We start from the raw sequence: 25,625 nt of genomic DNA, 5'->3' as shown, positions 1-25,625 counted from the left end.
CGAAATTTTCTCGTCTTCCATGGGCATAAAAGTATCATCGTGTTAGCCTCTCCATATACAAATGGTAACTTGGCTCAGAAACCTCGCGGTTGATAACTGTGGAAGAGCTTAATGAACACTAAGCTGCGAGGCGTCACTATCGCATTGGGGGATGTAATGCCAATGAAGAAGAAGAATGTCACCAAAAAATAAATGGAATAGTAAGGGTATGCGATAACACACTTTTTCCTAACGAAACGAAACGAAACGAAATTTAAAATGTCTATGTTGATTCGGATCGAATCGAAACGAAATATAGATTTATTTTCGAGACTTCGAAACGATACGAAATCAAGGTTCATTTAATTCGAAATTTTACGAAACGAAACGAAATTTTAATTGTTTTCCTCGGAATTTTTAGTTAATTGGTTTAACATTATGTACGCAATTCTGATTTCACTTTTTCGGAGTAGCCATCGGGAAAGTAAGTGCAGTCCCGAGCAATGTCTGAAAACTTAATGATAGCATATAGAAACCATATTTTGATGTTGACATGAAATTGAATTCATAATTTAATTTCAAATATAAATTATCATGATTGATTACATATTTTGATCTCATTTTGCTGTAGATTCCTTAATTGTATGAATCCGACATCAAACTGTGTACTTATTCCCGAGCAAAGCTTGAGAGCAAAACGATAACTCGTTTTGATGTTGTGAAATCGACGAATATGATTACTTAATTTGATATCTTTTTGGTCGCAGAAAAATCTTACTGTGACATCAAATCGAAAACTAATCCTGCTATCGATGCGAGCAAATCGAAAACTAATTTTGATTTTGGTTTCGATAACAAAATAAATACACAGTTTGATGTCAGATCATACAATTTAGAAATCTACAGCAAAATGAGATCAAAATATGTAATCAGTCATGATGATTCATATTTGAAAACAAATTATGATTTCAATTTGATATCAAAATCAAAATATGTTTTCTATATGGTCTCATTATGTTTTCAGACTATGCTCGGGTTTTGTCATCGGAATCAATATCTAAATTAGTTTCGATTTGCTCTCATCGATAGCAGGAATAGTTTTCTATTTGATTTCACAGTAAGATTTTTCTGCTATACGTTTTGTTATTTTAACCGTTAAAATGACCAAAAAGATATCAAATTAAGTAATCATAATCGGCGATTTCACAACATCAAAACCAGTTATCGAGTTGCTATATCACTAGAAGAATCCTGTGCACCTTTCTAAAATGCATACAGATATGTATTTCAAACTAAATTTCACAGACCCATAGTCTTATATACAATTAGCTCGACGAACTGAACTATTGTCTGTGTGTCCTTGGCATATGAGAACAGCTGTTATGGTCAGTATGAGCTGAAAACAACCATATGTAAGAAATGAACTTTCAGCAGTTTTAATGATCTTTCAACCCGTTCTGTTTTTTTTTTTTTTTTTGCTGATTACATGCAAAAATCTAGAAATGCCCACAACACTACAACGTTCCTTACATATTGTGCAACTAGTCAAAGAAAAGCTTAGCTTGATTAACTGTACACATCGTAGTTGCTAATCATGATTGGCCGAGAAGCAGCAAATACGCACACTTATTGTATACTTGCTTCGGAGTATCCAATTCATGACCAATAACAATGATGGTCACGTCCTTACAGTCAATTTAGGATTAGGAGAGGAAAATTAGTTTAACACTCATTGTTACAAGAGGCTGAGAAATGCTCTGTATCTCCGTGAGCGCTACGGGAAAGGAATCGTTGGTTAGTTGAGAAGTTAATTCATGTGAAGCTCCTTGGTAAATATTCATTGAACACGAAGTTATTTAAAAAAAGGACGAAAACTGTGTTTCAAATCAATCCAACGCAAAATCAATGTGCTCCGTTCAATAAGCTTCTACAACACTACAAATAATTTTATGCTCTTCGATGGGGACATTAGTTTTATCACTTTGAGTTTTCCCACACTAGTTGGCGTGATCATCATCAACACGATCGATTGCACACTGGTTTAACAAATTTCTGCTACGCGAGGTAGATTTTTTCACTTCACGTTCTCCTGGACTAGCTGCCGTCCAATGACCAGCAGCAACACGGTCGATTCCGCATTCATATCGTGCAAATAGTAAAAAAAATATCACAAAATTTAAATTTGAATCTTGGAAACACTGAAGACGTTTCATGGAAGAAAACTACATACGTATTTGTCGACTTAGAATGGGGTCATGTAATAAGCGTTAATAGAAAAATTTGGATACCCTAAAGTTTTGAAAACAGTTTTTTGATTTTCTTCAGCGGAGCAGCCACAATTTTTGATAATATAAAGTATGGCTTAGGTTTAAATTTGTTTCGAAATTCCGCGGAATTCCGTTAAATTTCGTCAAAGCAAGTTATTTCTAGCGAATTTTTTGTAATTTTTCGAAACGAAACGAAATCAAGAAATCAGATTTTGCCATGCTCAAATTCCGCGGAATTTCGTTTCGAACCACCTGAAACGAAATTTTTCGAAATACCGCATATGCTTATGGAATAGTTGCTACTATTAGAAAGATTGAGGCGTAACAGTATATGTATCCTCGAATCATGTTCAATAGAAAAAGTTTTTGGGTCTAGTGTATGTCGGACAATTTATTCTAGATTAATACAATCACGGAAGTACTTCTACACTTAAGTAATTCATAAAGAAAACATGCGTATATGCATAAAACACAAGTAACCAAGCAAATAAGAATAAAAAGAAGCATTAAAATAAAAATGAAATTTTAGATTCAATCAATCAAGGTTGTAGTAGATTATAATCAAATATTTTCAATTTCATAATAAATCCTAATTCAAAAATACGATAAAAAAAACTTTCTGGTGTTTTTGGCCTTACTGATTATGCCCAATCTGCGTAATAAAAGCATATCGAAATTAATTCGTTGCGGCTTAGTCATAATCACAATGTATTTCTAACTTATATACGAATCACCTTCCACAAAAACTTCTAGTGAGCTTCAAAATGTTGTCCACCGTTTCATTTCTATTACTAATAGTCATCTTGCTGCTGGAAATCATATCCCCTACTTCAGCAATCGTTGGAGGATATCTAGAGGAAATCGAAACTACGCCATGGATGGTGTCAATTTCAGTGAAGAACGTTGGTCTCGTTTGTGGTGGTGTGATTGTTTCACCTCGTTTGATCCTCACAGCAGCATATTGCGTTTTCCGCCAAAGCCCAATGGATCTCTCCATCAGGGTGGGTTCGAAATTTGCGGACAGAGACGGTTACACATTGTATCCAGAAAGCATTATCATTCATAACTACTTCGATGCATCTAGCAAGGATAATAACTTGGCGTTGTTGTGGATGTCGACAGCGTTTCGGGAAACCAATTCCGTGTCTCCCATTAAGGTAAAAACGAACGCGGATTATGTGCCCGTTGGGACACAGTGTATGATATCCGGCTATGGTCGTACAGATACATCGAATGCAGTATCTTATAGTGGTCTCAGAAGTGCGGTAATTAAAACAATGAACCGTGAAACATGCACTCAGAGATTGTACCCATGGGTTATCACAGACACGATGATTTGTGCCAGCGCAAATGGAGAAGACGGGTGCGATGGAGATGCCGGGGGTCCATTGATTTGTGCTGGTAAACTTAGTGGAATAATGTCCTGGGGCAAAGGATGCGGTCGTGAAGGAGGAATTGGAATTTACGCCGATGTGGGTAGCGCAAGAAGGTGGCTGACTGATCATGGAGTACCATAAGCATGAGCCTGCGGACGCCTATCGACGCCGAAACACGCAGAATAATATCATATGGTTGTATCGGTACATATATTGAAGATAGGGGTTATGAATGAGATTTTGAGAAAGTCTACTTTTCAAGATGTTACTAGAGAATGATTCGTAGTCAACGATATTAAGAAAATTATTTTGAGCTTTTTAGTGGAATGTCTTGAATGTTTGTTTGATAAAAAATTAAGAAAAAGAATCAATTCTGATCATAGAGCTATTTTCCATAAGACAATCTTCTCTATATAAGGTACACTGGGGGAAGTGGAAAAGGAAAAATCGATAGTGCATGTTTGAATTAGTGTAAAACCAGTTTAAATGATCTAAATGGATTCAATCAAAATGACCTATCAAAAACAGTCAATTTTGCACCAACTGTGCGGTAATTCATACCATTTTGGTCGCTTGAAATTTGTGGAAAGAGATTTAAAAATAAGGAGTTGTTTTTCCACTTAACCCAGTGGGATGGGGTAAGTGGAAACCCATTTTACCTTGATCTTCAATCGTGATGAGTAGTTACATATAACTAAAATCAATACAATAATTGCTCTGAGTATCTTTTGTGGAATGATTTCATTACCTTAACGGAATAGATACTCAAGGAATTCTCGTAATAGCTAGGGAGGGCTGGTTTTGCCTTCTCGAACACTAAGTGAACGTAAACTCTATATGTTCGCCCCAAAGATGAACTTTTTATAGGAAAAATGGGACTTACAGGGTTATAAACTAATCAACTTAGTTAAACGAATTGAGATGATGTCTGTATGTGCGTATTTGTATGTATGTGTGTGTGCAAAGCACGTTTAAAATTATCAGCTATTCTTAAGCACTTGTCCTTAACCAATTTGTTCGCATAAAATTGCATTCAACGGCGATAATTGTTATGAATAAAAAATAATGTGAATTATAGAATATATTTACCTATCAGTGCTATTTTTAACTATTTTATACATTTTTTTCATATGTAAAACATGTGAAAGGCATCAATACCGATAGGTGGATTAATCAGGCATTTTCTCATTTATATTAGTCCAATCACCACTGGAATCACAATGATAACAAAGAAGGAACATATTAAGATTCACTGCTATCGAAATAAACCCTGGAGGGAAGAAAAAATTTGAGTTATTAGAGCATTATCCACTTCCCCCGCAGTGTTTGATACCAGGGGTAAGTGTAAAATCTTTGAATTATTTGCTTTCATGATACGAACCACTACAAATTGAATGGGATTAGTTTAATTGTATTGTAATAGTAACCTGTGATATAAATTCACTTGAAAAAGGGACAATTGGTGCAAATAAGAATTGATTTTATGAATGCTAAAATCAACTTTTCGCGAAACCTTAAATTACAGTACAAGCGTTAACCGTGTTAGTGTATGTATTATACAAATTTCAACATAGTATTAGTGTGAGCATCAAAGTATATTCTTGCATAATGTTATGATGTGGTAAAAACTGTAAAGTATGTACAATTCCAATTTTTCGAGTCGATTTTTACACTTACCCCCTTTTTCCACTTCCCCCAGTGTACCTTAATAAAAATGAAATGGTCTGTGTTCGTATCCGCATAACTCGAAAACGACTGAATGGATTTTCTTCATTTCTTCAGCAAATATGTTTCCGACGGGTTTATATGATATTTTCTCATGCGAAAACCACGAGTAAGCTTGAGTAAATCGCGAAAAACTAAAATTAAGAATAGTATGGAAATTTCGCATAGGCAGTCCAAAACGTCCATTTTCGCCTACCTTGCGGGACAACGTCTGCCAGGTCGACTAGTAATCGATAATAATCATTTTATTGTCAGTGGTTTACTACAGAAAAATATTGACTAAAACCTCAAAATGTAATCTCCATAGTTTGTATTCTTATAGTAACTGCATGTACATGGAAAGGGCGGGTAAACGTTCCAATTAATGTGTATTTATTATCAAACCTTATTAGGCCTTAAGTCTCCTTATTAAGTCGTGTCTCCAGTTTGCATTGCGAGCAAAAGTGTAGGATTGCCAATCCGGAGATGGCGAGTTCGATTCTCAGTCCGGTCTAGGATGTTTTCGGGTGGAAAACATTTTCGACCCCATTGTACTTGCCACACAAGATACATACTCATGCAATGGCGGGCAAAGAAAAGCTTTCAATCAATAACTGAGGAAATGAAAATATAATACTAAGTTGAAAAGCTGGCCATGTTCCAGTTGGAATGCAGAGCCACAGAAGAAGAAGAAGAAGAAGAAGAAGAAGAAGAAGAAGAAGAAGAAGAAGAAGAAGAAGAAGCCTATATATATATAGTCTACAGAGGGACCGCAAGTCGTCATACATTCAATAAAATCGATCGACCTTCCCAAGTAACCACAAGTTCCTTTAAGAGTACGTTTTTCGCTTAAGCAGCTCAGTGAAGCTGATTAAGCGAAAAACGTACTCTTAAAAGAACTTTTGGTTACTTGGGTTGCTCATTGCGCTCCTCAACTTCTTTCTCTCGTCTCGAAGCATCCGATCACTATCAAGAACCATTTTTATCGGGCTATTGTCTGACATTCTGGCTACATGCCCGGCTTACCGGTGCACGGTGTGAACAATGGATCGTGCTTTCAACAGCTGATGCAATAAGTTTTCCATTTTTACCCCGCCAAAGATAGTACACAACACATTCTTCCGGAGTCCTTTACGAGCATTGTATAGGTCTCATGCCGGAGAGAAAAAACGGTCCAAAAAAAACGGATCGTATACTTATTACGTAAGCAATTTTTCTTCGTTTTTTCAGCCACCCTCTCCCCATGTAAGTTTTTTTTCATACAAATGATTTTTTACTTATATGGTGCATAAGAAAATGATAGACTCCCCCCTCAGCTTACGTAGCATGTGTACGACCCCCAATGGGTGTTTTGTACATATCCAGTTTGTTACTATATTGTATTCCATTCGATCGAAGTGTCTTGGGAAGTCCACGCAAGATTTTCTGGCACGACGTGTCTCCGAATTTATCTGCTGTTATCGTTTTTGATGGATACCATACGTACACGAACTCTTAAACCATTTCGATTTTGTGACTATCGATATAAACTCGTGGCGAACATTGTCTTCTCTTGAGCTCCTGGCCTCTGGAACTTGCCCTTGCACATCGCATTGCCACCTTGATCAATTGGGTTAATACCCGGAATATAGGCAATTAACTTTGAATGTACTGAACACGAGTGGCGATCTTTCTTCGCTTATGTGGTCGGGTTAGGATCTGACGACCAACTGGTACAACCTCACACAACCCCACTTCAACGACTTCAACAAGCGCCGATGCTGATTAACCTTCTGTCTGTGCTCAAAAAAACTTACGTTGTCTGTGCTCTGGGGTCAAATTGACCCCAAATTGAAATTGCTATAACTTTTTTAATGCTTGGCCAATTTTGGATTTTTGGGGCTGTTTCGAAAGGTAATTTAATCATCTTTCAGGTAGTTACAAAATTTTAACTATTGGTGGGCGGGTACATCGCGGGGAGGGGTTTTAGTGAACAAGGGTATAAAACCAGTGATTTTTCATGATTATTTAACTTATATCCGAAAATCCTACCCATTTTGAACTGCACCTTTTTTAAAAAGGTTATGCAGGAAGGCATGTGCTCTGGCATGAGGCGTTGATAAGTTTAGAACTCGGCCGCCAGGTGGTGGTATATTTGAATTCATTATTTTGGACTACTTAAGATATTCCGATATATAGAATTCTCCTCAGTGTTAATATTCTTATCGCACAAATTCAAAAATTGGAAGACGTACTCATTATATTGAGCACCGCTTTGTAGTGCTAGACATCCTGAACAATGTTGCCGAATACAACTTGAGTGTAGGTATGAGGGATCTCAAGCTAAAGCAATATTTCATATATGCAAGAATATTGCAAGTCCGCTAGCGCCGCCTATTTGTAAATTTCCTAATTATTCATTTCGTCACATGACAGTCCATTCCCACCAGACGAACTTTATTAAAGATGTCATCTTTACAAATTTCAAATTTGTGCGATAAGAATATTTACAATGAGGAAAATTCCATAGATCGGAATTACTTGAGTAGTCCAAAGTAATGAATTCAAATATACCGCCACCTGGCGACCAAGCTCTAAACTAATCAATGCCTCATATCAAAGCACACGCCTTCCTGCATAACCTTTTTGAAAAGGTGCAGTTCAAAATGGGTAGGATTCTCAGATATAAGTAAAATAAGCATGAAAAATCACTATTTTTGTACCCTTTTTACGAAAACCCCTCCCCGCGATGTACCCGTCCACCTATAGTCAATCTTTGGTAACGATGATGATTAAATTATCTTTCGAAACAGCTCCAAAAATCCAAAATTGGCCAAGCATTAAAAAAGTTATAGCAATTTCAATTTGGGGTCAATTTGACCCCAGAGCACAGACAAAGTAAGTTTTTTGAAAAAAGTATACTGTAGCGCATATTTTCAAGATTTTTGAACTGAATTTGCACCTAGGAGACAGATCTCGGCGGCTTTTACCAAACTACCAAAAATTAGGAGAATCGGTTGAAAATTTAAAAAATGGCAGCCACTCAAAGTGGCCTGGGGTCATATTGACCCCAGAGCACAGACAAAAGGTTAAGCAAGTGTGTAGGAGCCAGACGATACTAAATACTCATTCTACTTGGTTGGCATTGTACAAAAATACATATGAGAGAATTAGTTCTGAAAATGTATTGCGAGAGTTCGGGTACGTGCCCGGTTCTTTTATCAGTACCCGCTAAGTTGCGGAGGACGACGGAGATCTTTCGTAGCTTAGTAGGGAAAGTACCTGTCTAGCGTACTGGTTTCGTGGGATAAACCCCATCGAAGGGAGCGATTATCCTCCAATACCTTTTCCTAACTAAATCTATCACATGTTGTGCATCACGGTGTAGAAAAATGGATTATTATCGAAGTTTCATGTACCTCTGATTTTTTTTTCACAGAAAGTTAGGCAAGGTCATTAGAAATGAGGTACGGGGTGTTTTAAAATATTTCAACAGCAAATTTTTGAAAAAAAGTGATTTTTATTGTTTTCTTCTTTAATATAGCGTACAAAAAGACAATTGATAACCCAACAATGGATCAATCATTGTAATTTACCCCTCAAAATTGATCATATACACATTTGAAGCCTTTTTGCCTTTCTCGTATCTATATAATAGAATTTTGAAAAACATTTTAAAAGTATTTTTAGTGTTATTTTTGTGTTTTGAAATCTTTGCTGAAACAATCATCTATCTATCTATCATCTAAACATCTATCTTTGGCATCTATATTGTTCTCTGATGAATATTGTTTTTACAATTCTATCTTCTGACATTTTTTTTAAGATGACCTGCCCACTGGAGTGCGCCGTATTTTATGAGATTCAGAATGTTTTCTCTTTGATGATGAATTTTGCTTGTAATTCATGCGTATGAGCCACATTTTTGTTTGCCTCTCATCGAGTATTGTACGCAGCATCTTCTGCTAGAAAATCTTAAAGTACATAGGCTGCTTTTAACGTTTCATGTCCGTAATTGCCCACTCGAAGAATTGAGAGCGAATATAAAAAACTCAAAGGTGCAGCCCAATCGGGTTGTACGCAAAAGTGACGTAGGACTACGTAGCTATACGAAATGGATGGTATTTGTCATCATAGTTTGTGTTATTTGATATTTCACTCTCGTACAAGCTCTTTCTTCCTCATCAATTATTGGTGGCCCTGATAAGAGCCGTTTGTTTATGGTTTCGATGGGTATCTGTGAATTCCGGTTATTTCTAGTGGATGCTGAAGTCCATTTCTCTTGCTTCATTTGATAGATCCTGTAAACATTTGATAGATGAGCTTCTGTAAATAAATAAAGAAACAAGGTAAAATTATTCTCTATTAATTTCCATTTATGAGATTATCGTACGAATGCCATTAAAATTGGGTAATAAGAAGTTTTCTGCCTTCGATGAATGCTCTGTAAATGAAAATAAGAAAAATAGATAAGTTATCCATTTTTGGATTTGTCAACGAGTATCATTAATATGAGGTATCCGGGTCAATAAATGATGACAAACAAGCGGGATAATGCTAATTGGTGGGTTCTGTAATGAGAGAAGTTGAAATGAAACAATTATAGGTTTAGTGAGTTTTCACATTCAGCTATAATCACCTGAAGATCGAGAACTTCCAGTAGATCCCGACGAGTGAAACCGGAAAAAAACCAAAGTCGTTAAATTCGGTCGGTGATGTCAGAACGAGACAAAGCTGAACCGGAGCAGAGCCGAAGCGCTCAACCGGCGAAGATGAGCGGTAGGTAGGTAGCAACCAAGCTACCACGCCAAACCAAATGCCACCGAAACAGTCCATTTTCGCAATTACCTCTTCCTTTTCGTAAAATATTGGTGCTGAGAAGAACCGATTTTCTTTTCCCAATTCCCATTCCAATCACTAACTGCATCCAATCGCTTGTGTAAATTTGCAGCATTGCCACACTGCCACCCACTTCGTGCTGCTGTGTCCGCTTCGCTGCATCCGATGTCGAACCGCCTTCTGTGGAATCTCGATCAAAATGGCTCGCGCGCGCCGAACAGCAGCTTTCTTGTATTTAATAAATTAAACCCGTAAGCCCCGCCCCTTTGTGAGCTGATATAGTGTAAATATAATGTGCACTCATAACGATTAATGAAGGGGCGGGGCTAATGGGATTACTTCATTAGATATAAGAAAGCTGCTTTTCCGCGCGCGCGAGCCAGTTCGATCGGGTTTCCACAGACAACAGACCGTTCGGAGAATTATTATGAATTCTAAGAATCCAATGAAACTTTCTCGAAAGATTCTGAATTTGGTTATGAGATCAATCGTAAATAGCGAATTTGATAGCGCGTCGGAGGGAGATGATGTAGTGAATTTTAATGGATGGGATCACTAACAGCAGCCAAACTACCACGCCAAACCCGATGCCACCGAAACAGTCCATTTTCGCAATTACCTCTTCCTTTTCGTAAAATGTTGGTCCTGAGAAGAACTGATTTTCTTTTCCCAATTCCCATTCCAATCACTAACTGCATCCAATCGCTTGTGTAAATTTGCAGCATTGCCACACTGCCACCCACTTCGTGCTGCTGTGTCCGCTTCGCTGCATCGGATGTCGAACCGCCTTCTGTGGAATCTCGATCAAAATGGCTCGCGCGCGCCGAACAGCAGCTTTCTTGTATTTAATAAATTAAACCCGTAAGCCCCGCCCCTTTGTGAGCTGATATAGTGTAAATATAATGTGCACTCATAACGATTAATTAAGGGGCGGGGCTAATGGGATTACTTCATTAGATATAAGAAAGCTGCTTTTCCGCGCGCGCGAGCCAGTTCGATCGGGTTTCCACAGACAACGGACCGTTCGAAGAATTATGAATTCTAAGAATCCAATGAAACTTTCTCGAAAGATTCTGAATTTGGGTATGAGATCAATCGTAAATAGCGAATATGATAGCGCGTCGGAGGGAGATGATGTCTGTCCAAGCGACGTTCACTAATGGGTAGTTGCTGTAGGTAGAAAGTTTTCATGGATTTTATACAAAAGAAAGTTGATCTGAAATAAACTTTCTTCAAAGTTCAAAACTCAATCGTAAATAGCGAATTTGATAGCGCGTCGGAGGGAGATGATGTAGTGAATTTTAATGGATGGGATCACTAACAGCAACCAAACTACCACGCCAAACCCGATGCCACCGAAACAGTCCATTTTCGCAATTAACTCTTTCTTTTTATAAAATGTTGGTCCTGAGAAGAACCAATTTTCTATTCCCAATGTTCCTTTCCAACTAGCTGACACCACAATTTGTAATAAATTTTGATAATTTGGTGCGGGATCGCCACAGTGCTATTTTTATGGTCAATCTTTTCTTCATATGAAATTCTGGTTCGTTGAGGTTGAATGATCTGCAGCAACACTTCGAGCACCACCACCAATGCGATGGATTTTCTTTGAAAATGTTATTAGCGCCTCCATGATGCTGTGTCCGCTCCGCTACAATCGCTTTGATGCGTCTGCTATGCGTGAAATCTTGTTCAAACTGAGGATTAGATCCAAACCCGCAAGTGATTGATTTTGATGTCTGTGCTAGTGATGCATGTACGTGATTGGTTAGTTTACCTATTTCTAAACTTTTTATCAATTATCGATAATAAATAGTTGAAAATCAGTATTTTCAAATAAATACAAAGAAGCGTTGACTCATCCTTGATCGAATGGTCCAAAAAAATTGAAAATCCATCGAAAAACGGCTTAGATATTAAAGTTTAAAGTCTATCATATTTTCGTGACGGTCCCCGATTTTCGCAATCGTAAAGTGTACCCCAATATAGAAAACACAGACGTAGTCCTACGTCAAAAGAAGAATAAAAAAGCGAATTTCGTTTCCATCTGAATTCTTTTTCTTCATCTGTATGAGACCTAACTTAGACTTAAAACTGGTTATGTACGCCAGAGATAACCCAATTTAAAGCAGACATCCTTCATAGGAAACGACATTGCCAGTATTTACAACATTGTTAATGTTTGTCAGCATTTCAAAGGTAAATTTTGTTTATACATCTTCAAACATATCCCCTTTACTTTTTTAGCACAAACAACACTAAGCTTATCTCTGTCTCTGCATGTAACCATGTACTTCATCTTGGCAGAGCTTATGCATATGCTCCTAGGTTTTGCAGATGAAATTAAGCTCCTTATAAAACGATCGCAGAGTAGAGGTGGAGATTTTTGTCTCACTGAAGATTGCGATGGTGAGAAAGAACATATCCATTTACACTACCAGTATGAAGTACATTGTTACGGGTAGAAATAAAAATTACGGGTAGAAATAAATTGGAGGCGTTGAAAAAACAGTTCACATTGGAATGTTTGTGAAATGGGATAATGATTCCTAGTAACATTGTTTAGCTACTTAAGCCCAGTATCCACTTAAAAAGTAGAGAGGTTACGGAATTTTGTTCAATATTACCAAGCAGAATTTTGACAACTGATCTGCATGGAGCAAAATGTCACTTTTACTTGCGGAATAATCGAGCAGACTATTTTTCCAAAAGTAAATTGACAGCTCCCGTTAGTTTTTGTGGGAACCTTACAAATTCCCTTTTTGATTTTTGTTCTTTTCAGGTGGATAGTGTTGAAGAAATTTCATTTCAATTTTTTACTTTTCCGATTCAGTAAACGGAATTTAACATGGGATTGGGATAGAAAAAGGAATTTCTTTTGAACACGATACCAACCTTTATGTATAATGGTTTCATAGCACACCTGAAGAGTAAATCGCTATCTTCAAAAACATTATAAAATCATAATTATTGCTTGGGTGCAAAAGCGGTTTTTCACAGCTTACCAGATTACTGCTAGATTACTGTTCATAAAAGTATGAATGACCCACACAAATATGGAATCAATCAAATGTGAGACACTTGTGCTTGTAACAACAATATAGCTTCCGTAACATGCAACCAGAAATGGAGTTTGCTCTCTATATCTCCATCCAATAGCCTGTTGCGGACATGAAGCGTGTTAATCATAAGAAGCAGGCCAGTAAGGTTTTGGAGTTTTCAAGCAAAATGTGCTGCGAACAATATTCGGTAAGGTAATTGTACATGGTATGTATCCCACAAATGATGAGACACTGTATCTAGAGGAAAATATAAACCCTTTAAAATATGGCAGACTGGCAATGGGCTGGTCTCATAGTGCGAATGTCGGATGAAAGAAATGTGATTAGAACATTCAATAGAGAACCATATTTGGGCTGGAAAAAGATGATAATTGCTAAAAAAAATTGAAAATAACGCAAAAATAAAAAAAAATAATAATAAACTATGTTTAGGAAAACTTGAATTACAGAAATTGATATTTTTCAAATATTTAGATCTATTTCAAGATAGGTTTTCCATTCAAAAAAGTCTACAAATGTGTACATTTTCAATTTTGAGGATTAATTACAATGATTGATCATTTATTGGGTTATCAATTGACTTTTTGTACAGTATATCAGAGAAGAAAACAATAAAAATCACTTTTTTCAAAAAAAGCCTATGAAATATTTTAAAATACCCCGACCTCATTTCTAATGACCTTGCCTAACTTTCTGTGAAAAAAAATCAGAGGTACATGAAACTTCGATAATACCCCATTTTTTACACCGTGTGCATATGCATAATCGAGTTTCAGACATAGTAGGCACTTTGTGTATCCCGTATATCCAAGATGAAAGACGGAGACAGAAAAGTTTGCGATACTGCTCTGTTTTATGCGCGCTAGCGTTTCAAAATCATGCAAGGACCACATTCCACGGCAAAGATGCCTATATGTTATGTAATAAATGTTTACTTTTACAGTTTCTCTCCTTTGGTGGTCTATACCCACTCGACAAATAAGATGGACGATCGGTGTAAACAATGCCGGCTTAGGCCGAAAACGGAACCCTAGAACGATGGCGGTCTCAATGGGGCTTCAAGCCCTAAAACGGCGGAATTCTAAGAGAAGGAAATTTCTGGAGTGGAGTCCACCTTGGTCTTCAAAAGCGTAGCTTTCAATTACCTGACGTCCTCTATGCATTCTTCCCTTCCACAAAGTAATTTTTCCTCAACGCTCAATAATTTGGTAACTTTATTAATTAGTAATTTTACATCCATTCACTTCGAAATAATTTGTAATTGTGACCGATTCTAGATTTATCCTCCGCTGCCAAGGTCATGTCCTCCTTTTTCAGGTCAGTCACCACACATCAGAACATCAACCAAACTTCGCCACCCCTTCATGACCGCAACGGAGTCTAAAAAAAAATTGCTGCCAAAATAACCGCCCTAGCCCTCATCTTGCGTTTTTAGAATAACATCCCAACCAGTTAGTCATAGCGGACTTGGTAGTCATATGGCTACTGCTTCTGCCTCATACGCAGGAGGTCGTGGGTTCAATCCCAGGTCCGTTCCATTCTCCTACTTTGTATCTTTCTCTTTATTTCTCATGTTCTAGCATAAGCTAGAACTGGAAATGGACTTCCATACCGCTTCCATTACTATTCCTATACCTTCAACTTGAGTATTCTAGCAGTAATCTGCTAGAATTGGAAATGATCTATAGAGCTCGTTTCCTACATCCAAATAGAAATTCCATCAGTAACCTTCTCCTATCTATCACATTGGCAGCTCGTTAACCAAGACGGACCTCTGTCTCTCCAACCTAACCCAGAAACTCCAACAAATTCCGCATGAACTCGTGGCAAGTGCAGAGGTATATTCGGCTTGCAGTGGGCGAGTGATTGCATCATCATTTCCTCCCCCTTCCCAACATTGACTTGCATTCTGACGTGGCAGGCGCCAGTATGACCTAACAAATGAGATCACCAGTACTTGTACATTGAAGATGTGTGCTAGTCCCAAGCAAACATCTGTTGGTTCCCTGTGCAAGAACAGCTGATCTGGTCATAATGGAGTAGCAATCAAGCTCAAGCTCAAGCTAACATCCCGACCAGTTAGTCATAACAAAATTTTATCACAATCATATCAATATGTGTTACAAATAACAAAACTTGCAATAATTTTGTTATAAATTCTCTGTCAAAAATGGAGGAAAGAAAATGTTTATGATCGTCATAACATGATTATAACATAATGTGTTATGCTTATTTATACCGAAAAAAAATTGCCTACATTTTTGGTAGATAGGAATTGGAAAGAAAACGAAGGTACCACCTTCAGTATAACTTGAACCTGCATTCAAAGTTGAACCAGCTGGACAAAGTTAATTGCCTACATTATGGATCATCACAATCTTTTCAAGAACATAATTTGTTATAGTATAAGCTATTTTCACCACTTTTTATGTAACACAACGAGTTATATTTTTGTTCAATAAATAACATATTTAGTAATATTTTTGTTAAAACTAGAAAAGATTTTGTTACAATTTTTGTTATTTTAATTACTAATGGTACATGTTTTATAACAACCGCTGTTATAAAAAACTTCTGTAACAGAATAACAAGGTCTGATATAAATCTGTTACTATCTACTGGTCGGGATATCTCAAACAAGTCCGGAGACGAGCCAGCCTCAAGACCATAAGCCAGCCATAAAGACAAAAAAAAATATCTCAAACAATACATAATCAACAAATCTAAACACAATTTTCAATGCATGCTGCAACACATGCATCTGGTTCCTGCAATTTGCTTTTTCTAGATATGTGCCTCTGAAAGCGTGCGTGGTGTAGTTTGAGACTAGAGTCTAACGGGCTTCACCGTTTAAATGTGGTGCTTTCTGTTGTTGGATTGAAGAATATGGTGGGTGTTCGGCTACGGTTTTTTATAGGCCGGAGGAGACTCATCACGCCCTGATGCTCAACTGCAGTCGCTAGCCTACTGGGAAAACCTATATACTAGATTAGAACATCCGAAGGGCATCCTCAAGAATCGACTGAGACAATAAAACGAGATAAATCCGGAGACATCCCTATAGGATTTTCCTCAAAAATTTCTGAAAGAAATGTACCTATCTCGTTTTATTGTCTCAGTCGATTATTTGACTTATTTAAGGTCGATTTTCCCAAAAACTCATAATAGTTCGAGGGATCAAAAACATGGGTTCTTTGGGAAATTTGACTTTAAAATTTAAATAAAATAAACAGTCGAATAGTCGAAAAGGCGAATTAAACTTTTCGACAGGAATAGTAAAATTAAAGAAGAAATTCCCAAAGACATTTTTGAAAGAAACCCTCAAGGAATTTTCTACAATTTTCCTATAGGAAAGAAATTCTGGAGGAATTCCTGAAGCAAATTTTGGAGGTTTTCTGAGAATTAGGAATTCATACGGATATATATTCAAACAAAATGAAACATCGGCCTATTTCCTCCCGAAGACAACCTCCGACGCGAGAAAGACGACTGCACCTGGACTCTACTTATCGTAGCTGTGTGGGACTAAATGGCCGGAACGAAATAATGATGACAGCGGCTCTCCGTGGATGCGTGTGAACGCTACCGAGATCTGACGAGAAGAGGCCGAGTCATGGCTTGATGCTCGCCGGTTGACACGTTTAAGTAGACATATTTCATCTTAAAAAATACCATCGGCGCCGACTGGGTCTCAGGCCCGCTGGGATGAGTGGCAGTCACGCTTACTAATCACCGGGATGATAATGGTGAAAATAATAAAGAAAATTTCGAGGGAGTTTCTGACGGTAATTCTAATGAAAAAAACCGAAGGATATCCTAAAGAAATTTCCGAAGGTATAAAGAAATTTCCAAAATAATTCTTGGAGAAATTTTCTAAAGTTTTCCTGAAGGAATTTCCGTAGAAATTACTGGAGGAAGTTCTTAAGGATTTCCTGCGCTAAATTCTTTTTTTGGAACTCCTTTTTTTTGAGGAATTTCTTATGGAATATTTAGAAATTCATTCGAAAATTACTAATCATAAATCATACATTTTTAGAAGAAAATTTCTAGAGGAGACGTCGAAGAAATTATTAGTGAAATTATCGAGGGAGTAGAATTTCTGAAAGTTTTGGCAAGTAGTACGAAGAAATTCCTAAAGCAATTTTCGCAGGAACTTCTAAAAGAATTCTTGAAAGATTTCTTCAAGGAATTCCCAGAAGAATTTAATAAGGAATTTCGTTGGGTTTTCCTAAAAAAAATGATTGAACTCACACAGGAACTCTTGGAGAAGTTTCTGAAAAAATCCCCCAAAAACTCGTAGAGAAATTTCCGAAGAAATTTTTAAATAAATTTCTGAAAAAGTTGCCGAAAACATCCTCAGAGAAATTTCCGAAAGAATACATTAAAGAATTTTCTAAGATTTTCCTGAAGGATTTTCCGAAGAACTTCCTGGAGCAAGTTCCTGTTTTGAATTTTCGAAGGAATTTCTTCGAGAAATTAAAGAATGTCTTCATTAAAGTGTTTTTTGTGGAGTTTGTAAGTACGCGTTCATTACTAACATTGGCAGAGGATTTTATGGAGGAATTTTAGAATGAGTTACTGTAGGATGTTTCGCAAGAATACCTGGAGAAATTTCTGGATAGATTTTCGAATTCGTTCCTTGAAATAATTCCTAGCATATTATTTGAGAATTTACGATGAAAAGTCTGGAGAATATTCTGGATAAACGCATGAAATAACACCTGGATGATAATTCCAAGAAATTTCTGAAGGATTTTCCGAATGAACTCTTGAAGTAAATTCCCATGGAATTTTTGTGAACATCCGAAGAATTATGGTGATAGAACGATTAACCCTCAAACGATTAACCCTTCCAATTCTAGTTCTTGCTGCAGACGCTGCGCTGAATTATAAATGAACCGATTACGTCAACATTGCTAGTGCCCCATCATTACAAGAACTCTAGCGCAGCAAGTGCTTTCAAATCTTTGGACACTTGGGTAATATTGAAAGATAATTTTGTAATCTGTGAAATTCAACTGAAAAACTTAATAGCTGCGGAAATACCCCAAAGATTTGTCTATACCGTGAATGAAACTTATTTGGTTACACTAATGGTTGCAAATTCAAGACCAACATTTGAAAATGCATGCAATATATATGTGGACAAAGAATCAGAAAGAATAAATTTTGGCTGTTACGCCCTTTTCAAATGTTGATCTAGAATTATAAGGATACATAGACAAGCATCTCCATCTGTTTTATTATTGACCAACTTGTTCAAATTTCATAAACTTAATCATACACCTGTTTTTTCATAAATCCAATTTCTCACTTCTGGAACGTATGTGTACACCCCAGGACTTTTTAAATTACCACAACCTTTACCCCAGGATACGATTCCCACAAGCAGCCCGGCGCAAACCAGTGGTCCTCCTGAATCTCCCTGGCAGGCATCGTCTCGCTGACCACCAGCACATATCATTCTTTCAGTAATTACACTCGGTTGCAGCAATCGTCTGCAGGTATTCGTTTCGATATACTCAACCATCGCACTTTTGATCTGGTTGTTCGACTGGTTTGGGTCCTTGGTTTTACCCCAACCGGAAACGAGACATAACATGCCGGCATAATACTTGCTATTGGAATCGGCCATGCGTACCCAATTGATAGAATCAAATATATTGGATACGCGTTGCTTCAGCTTCAGAACAGCCACGTCGTAGTCCATTGACAATGTGGGGTAGTACCGCTCACTAACAATAACTTGTTGCACTTCTCGAATCACGCCACCCTTGCTCCGAAAGCTGGAACCAATGCGAACGTCCAGATCATCCGGGCTTACTTTATAAACACAATGTGCTGCCGTTACGACCCATTCACTCGAAATTAAAGTTCCGCCACAAAAATGACCCGAATTTGGTTTAATCAAAGAAACTGTATAGGGAACATTTTGGATGAAGTCTACATATCCTCCAACAATTTTTCCTGATGTGACCCATTGTGGAAAACTGAATGCAATAAGTAAGAAAGTGATGGTTGTGGCCATTGCTACTCGATTGCTGTTATTACGATTGAACGCTGAGCATAATGTCGATTAGTCTTAATCACAGATTAAGTTATAGGGGCAATGGGGGCAACATGAGCCAACCTCAATTCAAACCTATTGACAAGTTTTATCATGTTAAAGTTATATTTAGGTATGATTTTCAAGAGAATGTACCGCATATGTCTTCACATGAAAACAGCATCAAAATTCAATTCAATCATTATTCATGCTTTTATTTGAAAACTAAATCACTATTCATGCTTTTATTTGAAAACTAATATTCATTTCAATACAATCTGCTACCACCACAGATAGATTCCGCCATTGCGATACGAACCGAACCCGAAATCAATCCGGGAACCATCGCCAACGCCACAAGCTAACTCGTACCGCCAGAAATTCATGCCGGGAATCGTCGCCGAATGCCGAATGCCATCCAAAATCGAGTATAAACCGTCGTCGATCATTGGAATCCCGACCAAAGTCAAGCCCGAGCGCCTCTGCCAAACTGGAGTCCGCTTGGACCGTCCAAAATCGAGTCTGAGACGTCGCCGATCATCGGAATTCCGACCACCGTCAAAACCGAGCGCTTCTACCAAGCTGAATGCATCTCGCGCTGTCCAAAATTGAGCCTGAACCATCGCCATCCTGTTTATCAGAAGCCGAGAAGTGCATCTGTCATCTCACCTGCGCTGCGGCCAATTCTGTCGACCACGGCGGGATAAAGTGTCGTAATCTTGTGAGTCATGCGATATTATCAAGCCTCGCCAGTTGTAGTCTGAGCGAATTCTATCCCGTGGGCAGCTTTTGAGCGTTGCTTGTCGACTTATCCACTTTGTTCCATCGATTGGCAAAACCGCAAACACATGCTGACGTGTGTACCGTGCAAACTCAAACTTCGGACGCTTAAGCACTTTCTGATGTACAATCATCCTGTTAACTCACATTTTGAATCACACCGTTTAAATCACCATTGCAATCACTAAGTACAGTATTCATCTTTAAACTACGTATTTAATATGTGCAAGATATTGCGAGGAATGTTTGCAATTTATGAAAATGTCCGGCTTCTGTTTGATTCAAACCTCGGACACCGGCGGGGTTGTATTCATATTTCGGACACAAAGATTCAAACTTCGGACACCTGATTACATCGTACCGGAAAGAATAATTGAAAACAGTTTTCACTGCACAGTTCTGACTGTCTTTTAATCATTTCATCGCATTGTTTTAACATGTCTTATTAAAATGTAACTATACTAAAACAAGCGAAAACTATTAGTCTTTCCGATCCAGCTTCACGAAACATTTCGATGAAATATTTCAGAAAATTTCCCATACGAATTGAAGCGTCCGAAGTTTGAGTGTGTCCGAATTTTGATTATCCATGTTCCCTGCTGAAGGTGAGTTTCTTCAGTGAGAGGTAGGTATTACGGTCAGAATAGTAATAGACCCTGTAATTGTCTCGTTTCATAGCTTCGGTAGCTAGCGGGTAACATATTATAACATTTAAAGTTTATAAATAAGGTTTTGACACAAAACTGCATCACAATTAACATATTTATTATAATTGAAGATTGTGCAAACATAAATATTTTTTGCATCTGGTTTACAGTTCGTCTTTGAGTGATAAAACGGCCTACTTTTCCATACCAATGAAATGGGTGCTTTAATGAACATTATGCAACTCAAATGGGTTGCATAATATTCATTATAACACTCATTTGGGTGCTATAATGAAACACCAACATAAGAACAGTCTACATTTTGCTGAATTAGCTTCGGTATGTGCTCAGATGGTGAATTATATGCGCCCCGTAATAAATTAAATAGTTTGGTGGACACAACATAAAAAAATTTCAAAGTCAAGTGCATCTATCGCTTCACGGCTTATCGAATTATGCAATGTAGCACGGTAACATGGAATCTGATTGTTCTCCGCAGCAACATAATTTATTGGCAAGAATGATCATGTGGAGTAAATTAGACTGTACCATTTTGGTACAGATTTATAAAAATTAAAGTCCATTTTTCGTCATTGCAAAAAATAGCGTGTGCAACTTGTTGCAAAACTCGATTTTTTCAGCACTCGTAGTATTTATCCAACTCGGCAAGCCTCGTTAGATAAACGTACAACTCGTGCTGAAAAAATCATCTTTTTGCAACTTGTTGCACAAACTACTATTTTAACATTCATTGGCGTAACATAAAAGGTAACACTCCATACTATAAAGCCTGTCCACGTTAAATTTCGGACACTGTGACAATGTCCAATTGATTTGTAGCCATTTTATCACTTTGGACAAGAATGAAAACACGCTGTACGAATCACATAAAGCGGAGAGATTGAGTTATCATATAAATTAATCTTCTTAGTAGTTTGTGAAAATTTTAAAAAATCGCCTTGCATGATGGATGTCCGAAATTTAACGTGGACAGGCTTTAGATCAACTATATTTGAATAACGATTTTTTGAGCTTTTCAGAACGCTTTTCTTATGCGGCTTATATTGACCCGATCACTCCTACATAGCGCGAAACACCTTCAATAATCTATAGTGAGATATACTTTGCTGAAAGTACTCCCAACCACGAACAAATTATTCTTTGTGTGATTTTGTTTCAAGGTTTAGGCGATGCTCCAAGAACTCACACTTTGAGCTCAAGTCAATTTTGTCTTTACGCAAATTTGGTTGTGTTATCATCTCAATCCCCCATTAAATATTAAGAACATTCATGATACAGATCCCATTCGATTTTGGCTACACGTTCGAAACTTTTATGTTGCCAAAATCGAATGGTTTTTGTTTCCTCATGATACTTCACTTCTTCACTTATTGTGACACTAGTGTTTACTGTGATGATTTTTTACGCGGATTTTGAAATCTAAGCGTTTTTTCCTGGAAATTCTGTTACGCAATTTTTTTCTACGATTTTTTACGTCGGTTTCGGACTCTAATCGGTTTTTATACGCGGATTTTGAAATCAAAGCATTTTTCCTTAAAATCCTTTTACGCAATTTGTTAACAGTTTTTTAAGTCAGTTTAAAGGGTCTGCCAGTTTTTTTTACGCGTAATATGACAAGCATTTACATGGTTTGTAAGCAATTTCAAAAATGACATTTTTTGTTGCCGATGTCGAATGGTTTTGTTGCCTAAATCGAATGTTGCCGAAATTGAATGCCTTTGTGGCCAAAATCGAATGTTGCCATTAAATAGGGTCTGTACTCCTCTTCGCTTCTTATATTGTGCCTTGCAACACAATTACAGCTATCCTGATCATTTCCAAAGGCTCTAAAAGATGTGTAAAATTTATGCGCAAAACAAATAGCACGTGATATCAAAGCATTCACTGCCAAAATCCATCACTTGACGGCCAAATTTTCAAAAATATCAAAGTAGCTTTTTTTCTGGAGGTGTGTTCTTCTATTTGGCGACTATTTGGCGCTTATTTTTCATTGCGACTAAAATAAGCGATGGAGTAGTTCGTCTAAGACGAATTAAGTACTGTCCATTTAATTCCACCAGTTAATTTTCGTTATCTTTGCAGATACGTATTTCAACCACAACTGTGTGGTCGAAATACGTATCTGCAAAGATAACGAAAATTAACTGGTGGAATTAAATGGACAGTACTTAATTCGTCTTAGACGGTTTAATACATTCCACTAAAAGAGCTTAATATATTTTTATGTACGGGCAGCAGGGACTATGTCCAAGGGCTTGACGATCCCTCCCCAGGCCATCTGCGAGTTGTGGGGCTTGCCTAGGATGTGGTGGGGTTTGACAGTGGGCCCTGTTAAACCTCTATAAAAAGCTGCATGTATCCGCAAGTAGGCCCCACCAAAGCGACCGTGTGCCGCTCAAAGCGCACAAGCCCAAGTCCTGGTGTTAGGTGGGACGCTAAACAGCCCTGACACGACGGCCCTCCGACGAGACAGGAGGTTTGCGCAGGCCCAATAAGCCGCCTAGAAAACCAATCATTACGAACAATATAAGAGATAATGCGACTCGATATAATCGGCAAAGACCTAGGCGACGAATACAGGATCACGATTGGAAGCTCGGAACATGGAATTGCAAGTCGCCAGGTTTCGCAGGTTGCGACAGGATGATCTACGATGAATTACATCCCCGCAACTTCGACGTCGTGGCGCTGCAGGAGATTTGCTGAACAGGACAGAAAGTGTGGAAAAGCGGGCATCGAGCGGCTACCTTCTACCAAAGCTGTGGCACCACCAACGAGCTGGGAACCGGCTTCATAGTGCTGGGTAAGATGCGCCAACGCGTGATTGGGTGGCAGCCAATCAACGCAAGGATGTGCAAGCTGAGGATTAAAGGCCGTTTCTTCAACTATAGCATCATCAACGTGCACTGCCCACACGAAGGGAGACCCGACGACGAGAAAGAAGCGTTCTACGCACAGCTGGAGCAGACATACGATGGATGCCCACTGCGGGACGTTAAAATCGTCATCGGTGACATGAACGTACAGGTAGGAAGGGAGGAAATGTATAGACCGGTCATCGGACCGGATAGTCTGCACACCGTATAGAATGACAACGGCCAGCGATGCATAAACTTCGCAGCCTCCCGCGGAATGGTAGTCCGAAGCACCTTCTTTCCCCGCAAAAATATCCACAAGGCCACATGGAGATCACCTAACCAAGAAACGGAAAACCAAATCGATCACGTTCTAATCGACGGTAAATTCTTCTCCGACATCACGAATGTCCGCACTTACCGCAGTGCGAATATTGAATCCGACCACTACCTCGTTGCAGTATGCCTGCGCTCAAAACTCTCGACGGTGTACAACACGCGTCGAAGTCGGACGCCGCGGCTTAACATTGGGCGGCTACAAGACGGTAGACTAGCCCAAGAATACGCGCAGCAGCTGGAAGTGGCACTTCCAACGGAAGAGCAGCTAGGCGCAGCGTCTCTTGAAGATGGCTGGAGAGATATTCGATCCGCCATTGGAAGCACCGCAACCGCTGCACTAGAGACGGTGCCCCGGATCAGAGAAACGACTGGTATGACGGCGAATGTGAGCAGTTAGTGCAAAAGAAGAATGCAGCATGGGCGAGATTGCTGCAACACCGCACGAGGGCGAACGAGGCACGATATAAACAGGCGCGGAACAGACAAAACTCGATTTTCCGGAGGAAAAAGCGCCAGTAGGAAGATCGAGACCGTGAAGAAACGGAGCAACTGTACCGCGCTAATAACACACGAAAGTTCTATGAGAAGTTAAACCGTTCACGTAAGGGCCACGTGCCACAGCCTGATATGTGTAAGGACATAAACGGGAACCTTCTTACGAACGAGCGTGAGGTGATCCAAAGGTGGCGGCAGCACTACGAAGAGCACCTGAATGGCGATGTGGCAGACGAAGATGGCGGTATGGTGATAGACCTGGGAGAACGCGCGCAGGACATAATTCTACCGGCTCCGGATCTCCAGGAAATCCAGGAGGAGATTGGCCGGCTGAAGAACAACAAAGCCCCTGGGGTTGACCAACTACCAGGAGAGCTATTTAAACACGGTGGTGAGGCACTGGCTAGAGCGCTGCACTGGGTCATTACCAAGATTTGGGAGGAGGAAGTTTTGCCGCAGGAGTGGATGTAAGGTGTCGTGTGTCCCATCTACAAAAAGGGCGATAAGCTGGATTGTAGCAACTACCGCGCAATCACATTGCTGAACGCCGCCTACAAGGTACTCTCCCAAATTTTATGCCGTCGACTAGCACCAACTGCAAGGGAGTTCGTGTGGCAGTACCAGGCGGGTTTTATGGGCGAACGCTCCACCACGGACCAGGTGTTCGCCATTCGCCAAGTACTGCAGAAATGCCGCGAATACAACGTGCCCACATCATCTATTCATCGACTTCAAAGCCGCATATGATACAATCGATCGGGACCAGCTATGGCAGCTAATGCACGAACACGGTTTTCCGGATAAACTGACACGGTTGATCAAAGCGACGATGGATCGGGTGATGTGCGTAGTTCGAGTTTCAGGGGCATTCTCGAGTCCCTTCGAAACCCGCAGAGGGTTACGGCAAGGTGATGGTCTTTCGTGTTTGCTATTCAACATCGCTTTGGAAGGGGTAATACGAAGAGCAGGGATTAACACGAGTGGTACAATTTTCAATAAGTCCGTCCAGCTATTTGGTTTCGCCGACGACATAGATATTATGGCACGTAACTTTGAGAAGATGGAGGAAGCCTACATCAGACTGAATAGGGAAGCTAAGCGGATCGGACTTGTCATCAACACGTCGAAGACGAAGTACATGATAGGCAGAGGTTCAAGAGAAGACAATGTGAGCCACCCACCGCGAGTTTGCATTGGTGGTGACGAAATCGAGGTGGTAGAAGAATTTGTGTA

The 25,625-nt window shown here is 38.9% G+C and overlaps 2 protein-coding genes across 2 annotated transcripts; one reads left to right on the top strand and one right to left on the bottom strand.

The window, feature by feature from the left end:
- The first annotated feature begins 3,004 nt into the window (after positions 1-3,004).
- LOC134217627 (vitellin-degrading protease-like) lies at positions 3,005-4,182 on the top strand. Its single transcript, XM_062696428.1, has one exon. The coding sequence runs from the start codon at positions 3,011-3,013 to the stop codon at positions 3,761-3,763; it is 753 nt and encodes a 250-aa protein (XP_062552412.1). The 5' UTR covers positions 3,005-3,010; the 3' UTR covers positions 3,764-4,182.
- Positions 4,183-18,418: 14,236 nt separating this feature from the next.
- Positions 18,419-19,244, bottom strand: LOC134217626 (trypsin-7-like). Its single transcript, XM_062696427.1, has one exon. It carries the CDS (start codon positions 19,235-19,237, stop codon positions 18,488-18,490), a length of 750 nt encoding a protein of 249 aa, XP_062552411.1. The 5' UTR covers positions 19,238-19,244; the 3' UTR covers positions 18,419-18,487.
- Between the last annotated feature and the right edge of the window lie 6,381 nt (positions 19,245-25,625).

The sequence above is a fragment of the Armigeres subalbatus genome, chromosome 2 (genome assembly GCF_024139115.2).
Source record: "Armigeres subalbatus isolate Guangzhou_Male chromosome 2, GZ_Asu_2, whole genome shotgun sequence".
Taxonomy (NCBI): domain Eukaryota; kingdom Metazoa; phylum Arthropoda; class Insecta; order Diptera; family Culicidae; genus Armigeres; species Armigeres subalbatus.
The sequence above is the reverse complement of the archived record's forward strand: the minus strand, read 5'-3'. Positions and strand labels throughout refer to the sequence as shown.

Bases quoted from the DNA above. Each gene is read 5' to 3' on its own strand.
- LOC134217626 (XM_062696427.1), bottom strand. From the start codon at position 19,237: ATGGCCACAACCATCACTTTCTTACTTATTGCATTCAGTTTTCCACAA.
- LOC134217627 (XM_062696428.1), top strand. From the start codon at position 3,011: ATGTTGTCCACCGTTTCATTTCTATTACTAATAGTCATCTTGCTGCTG.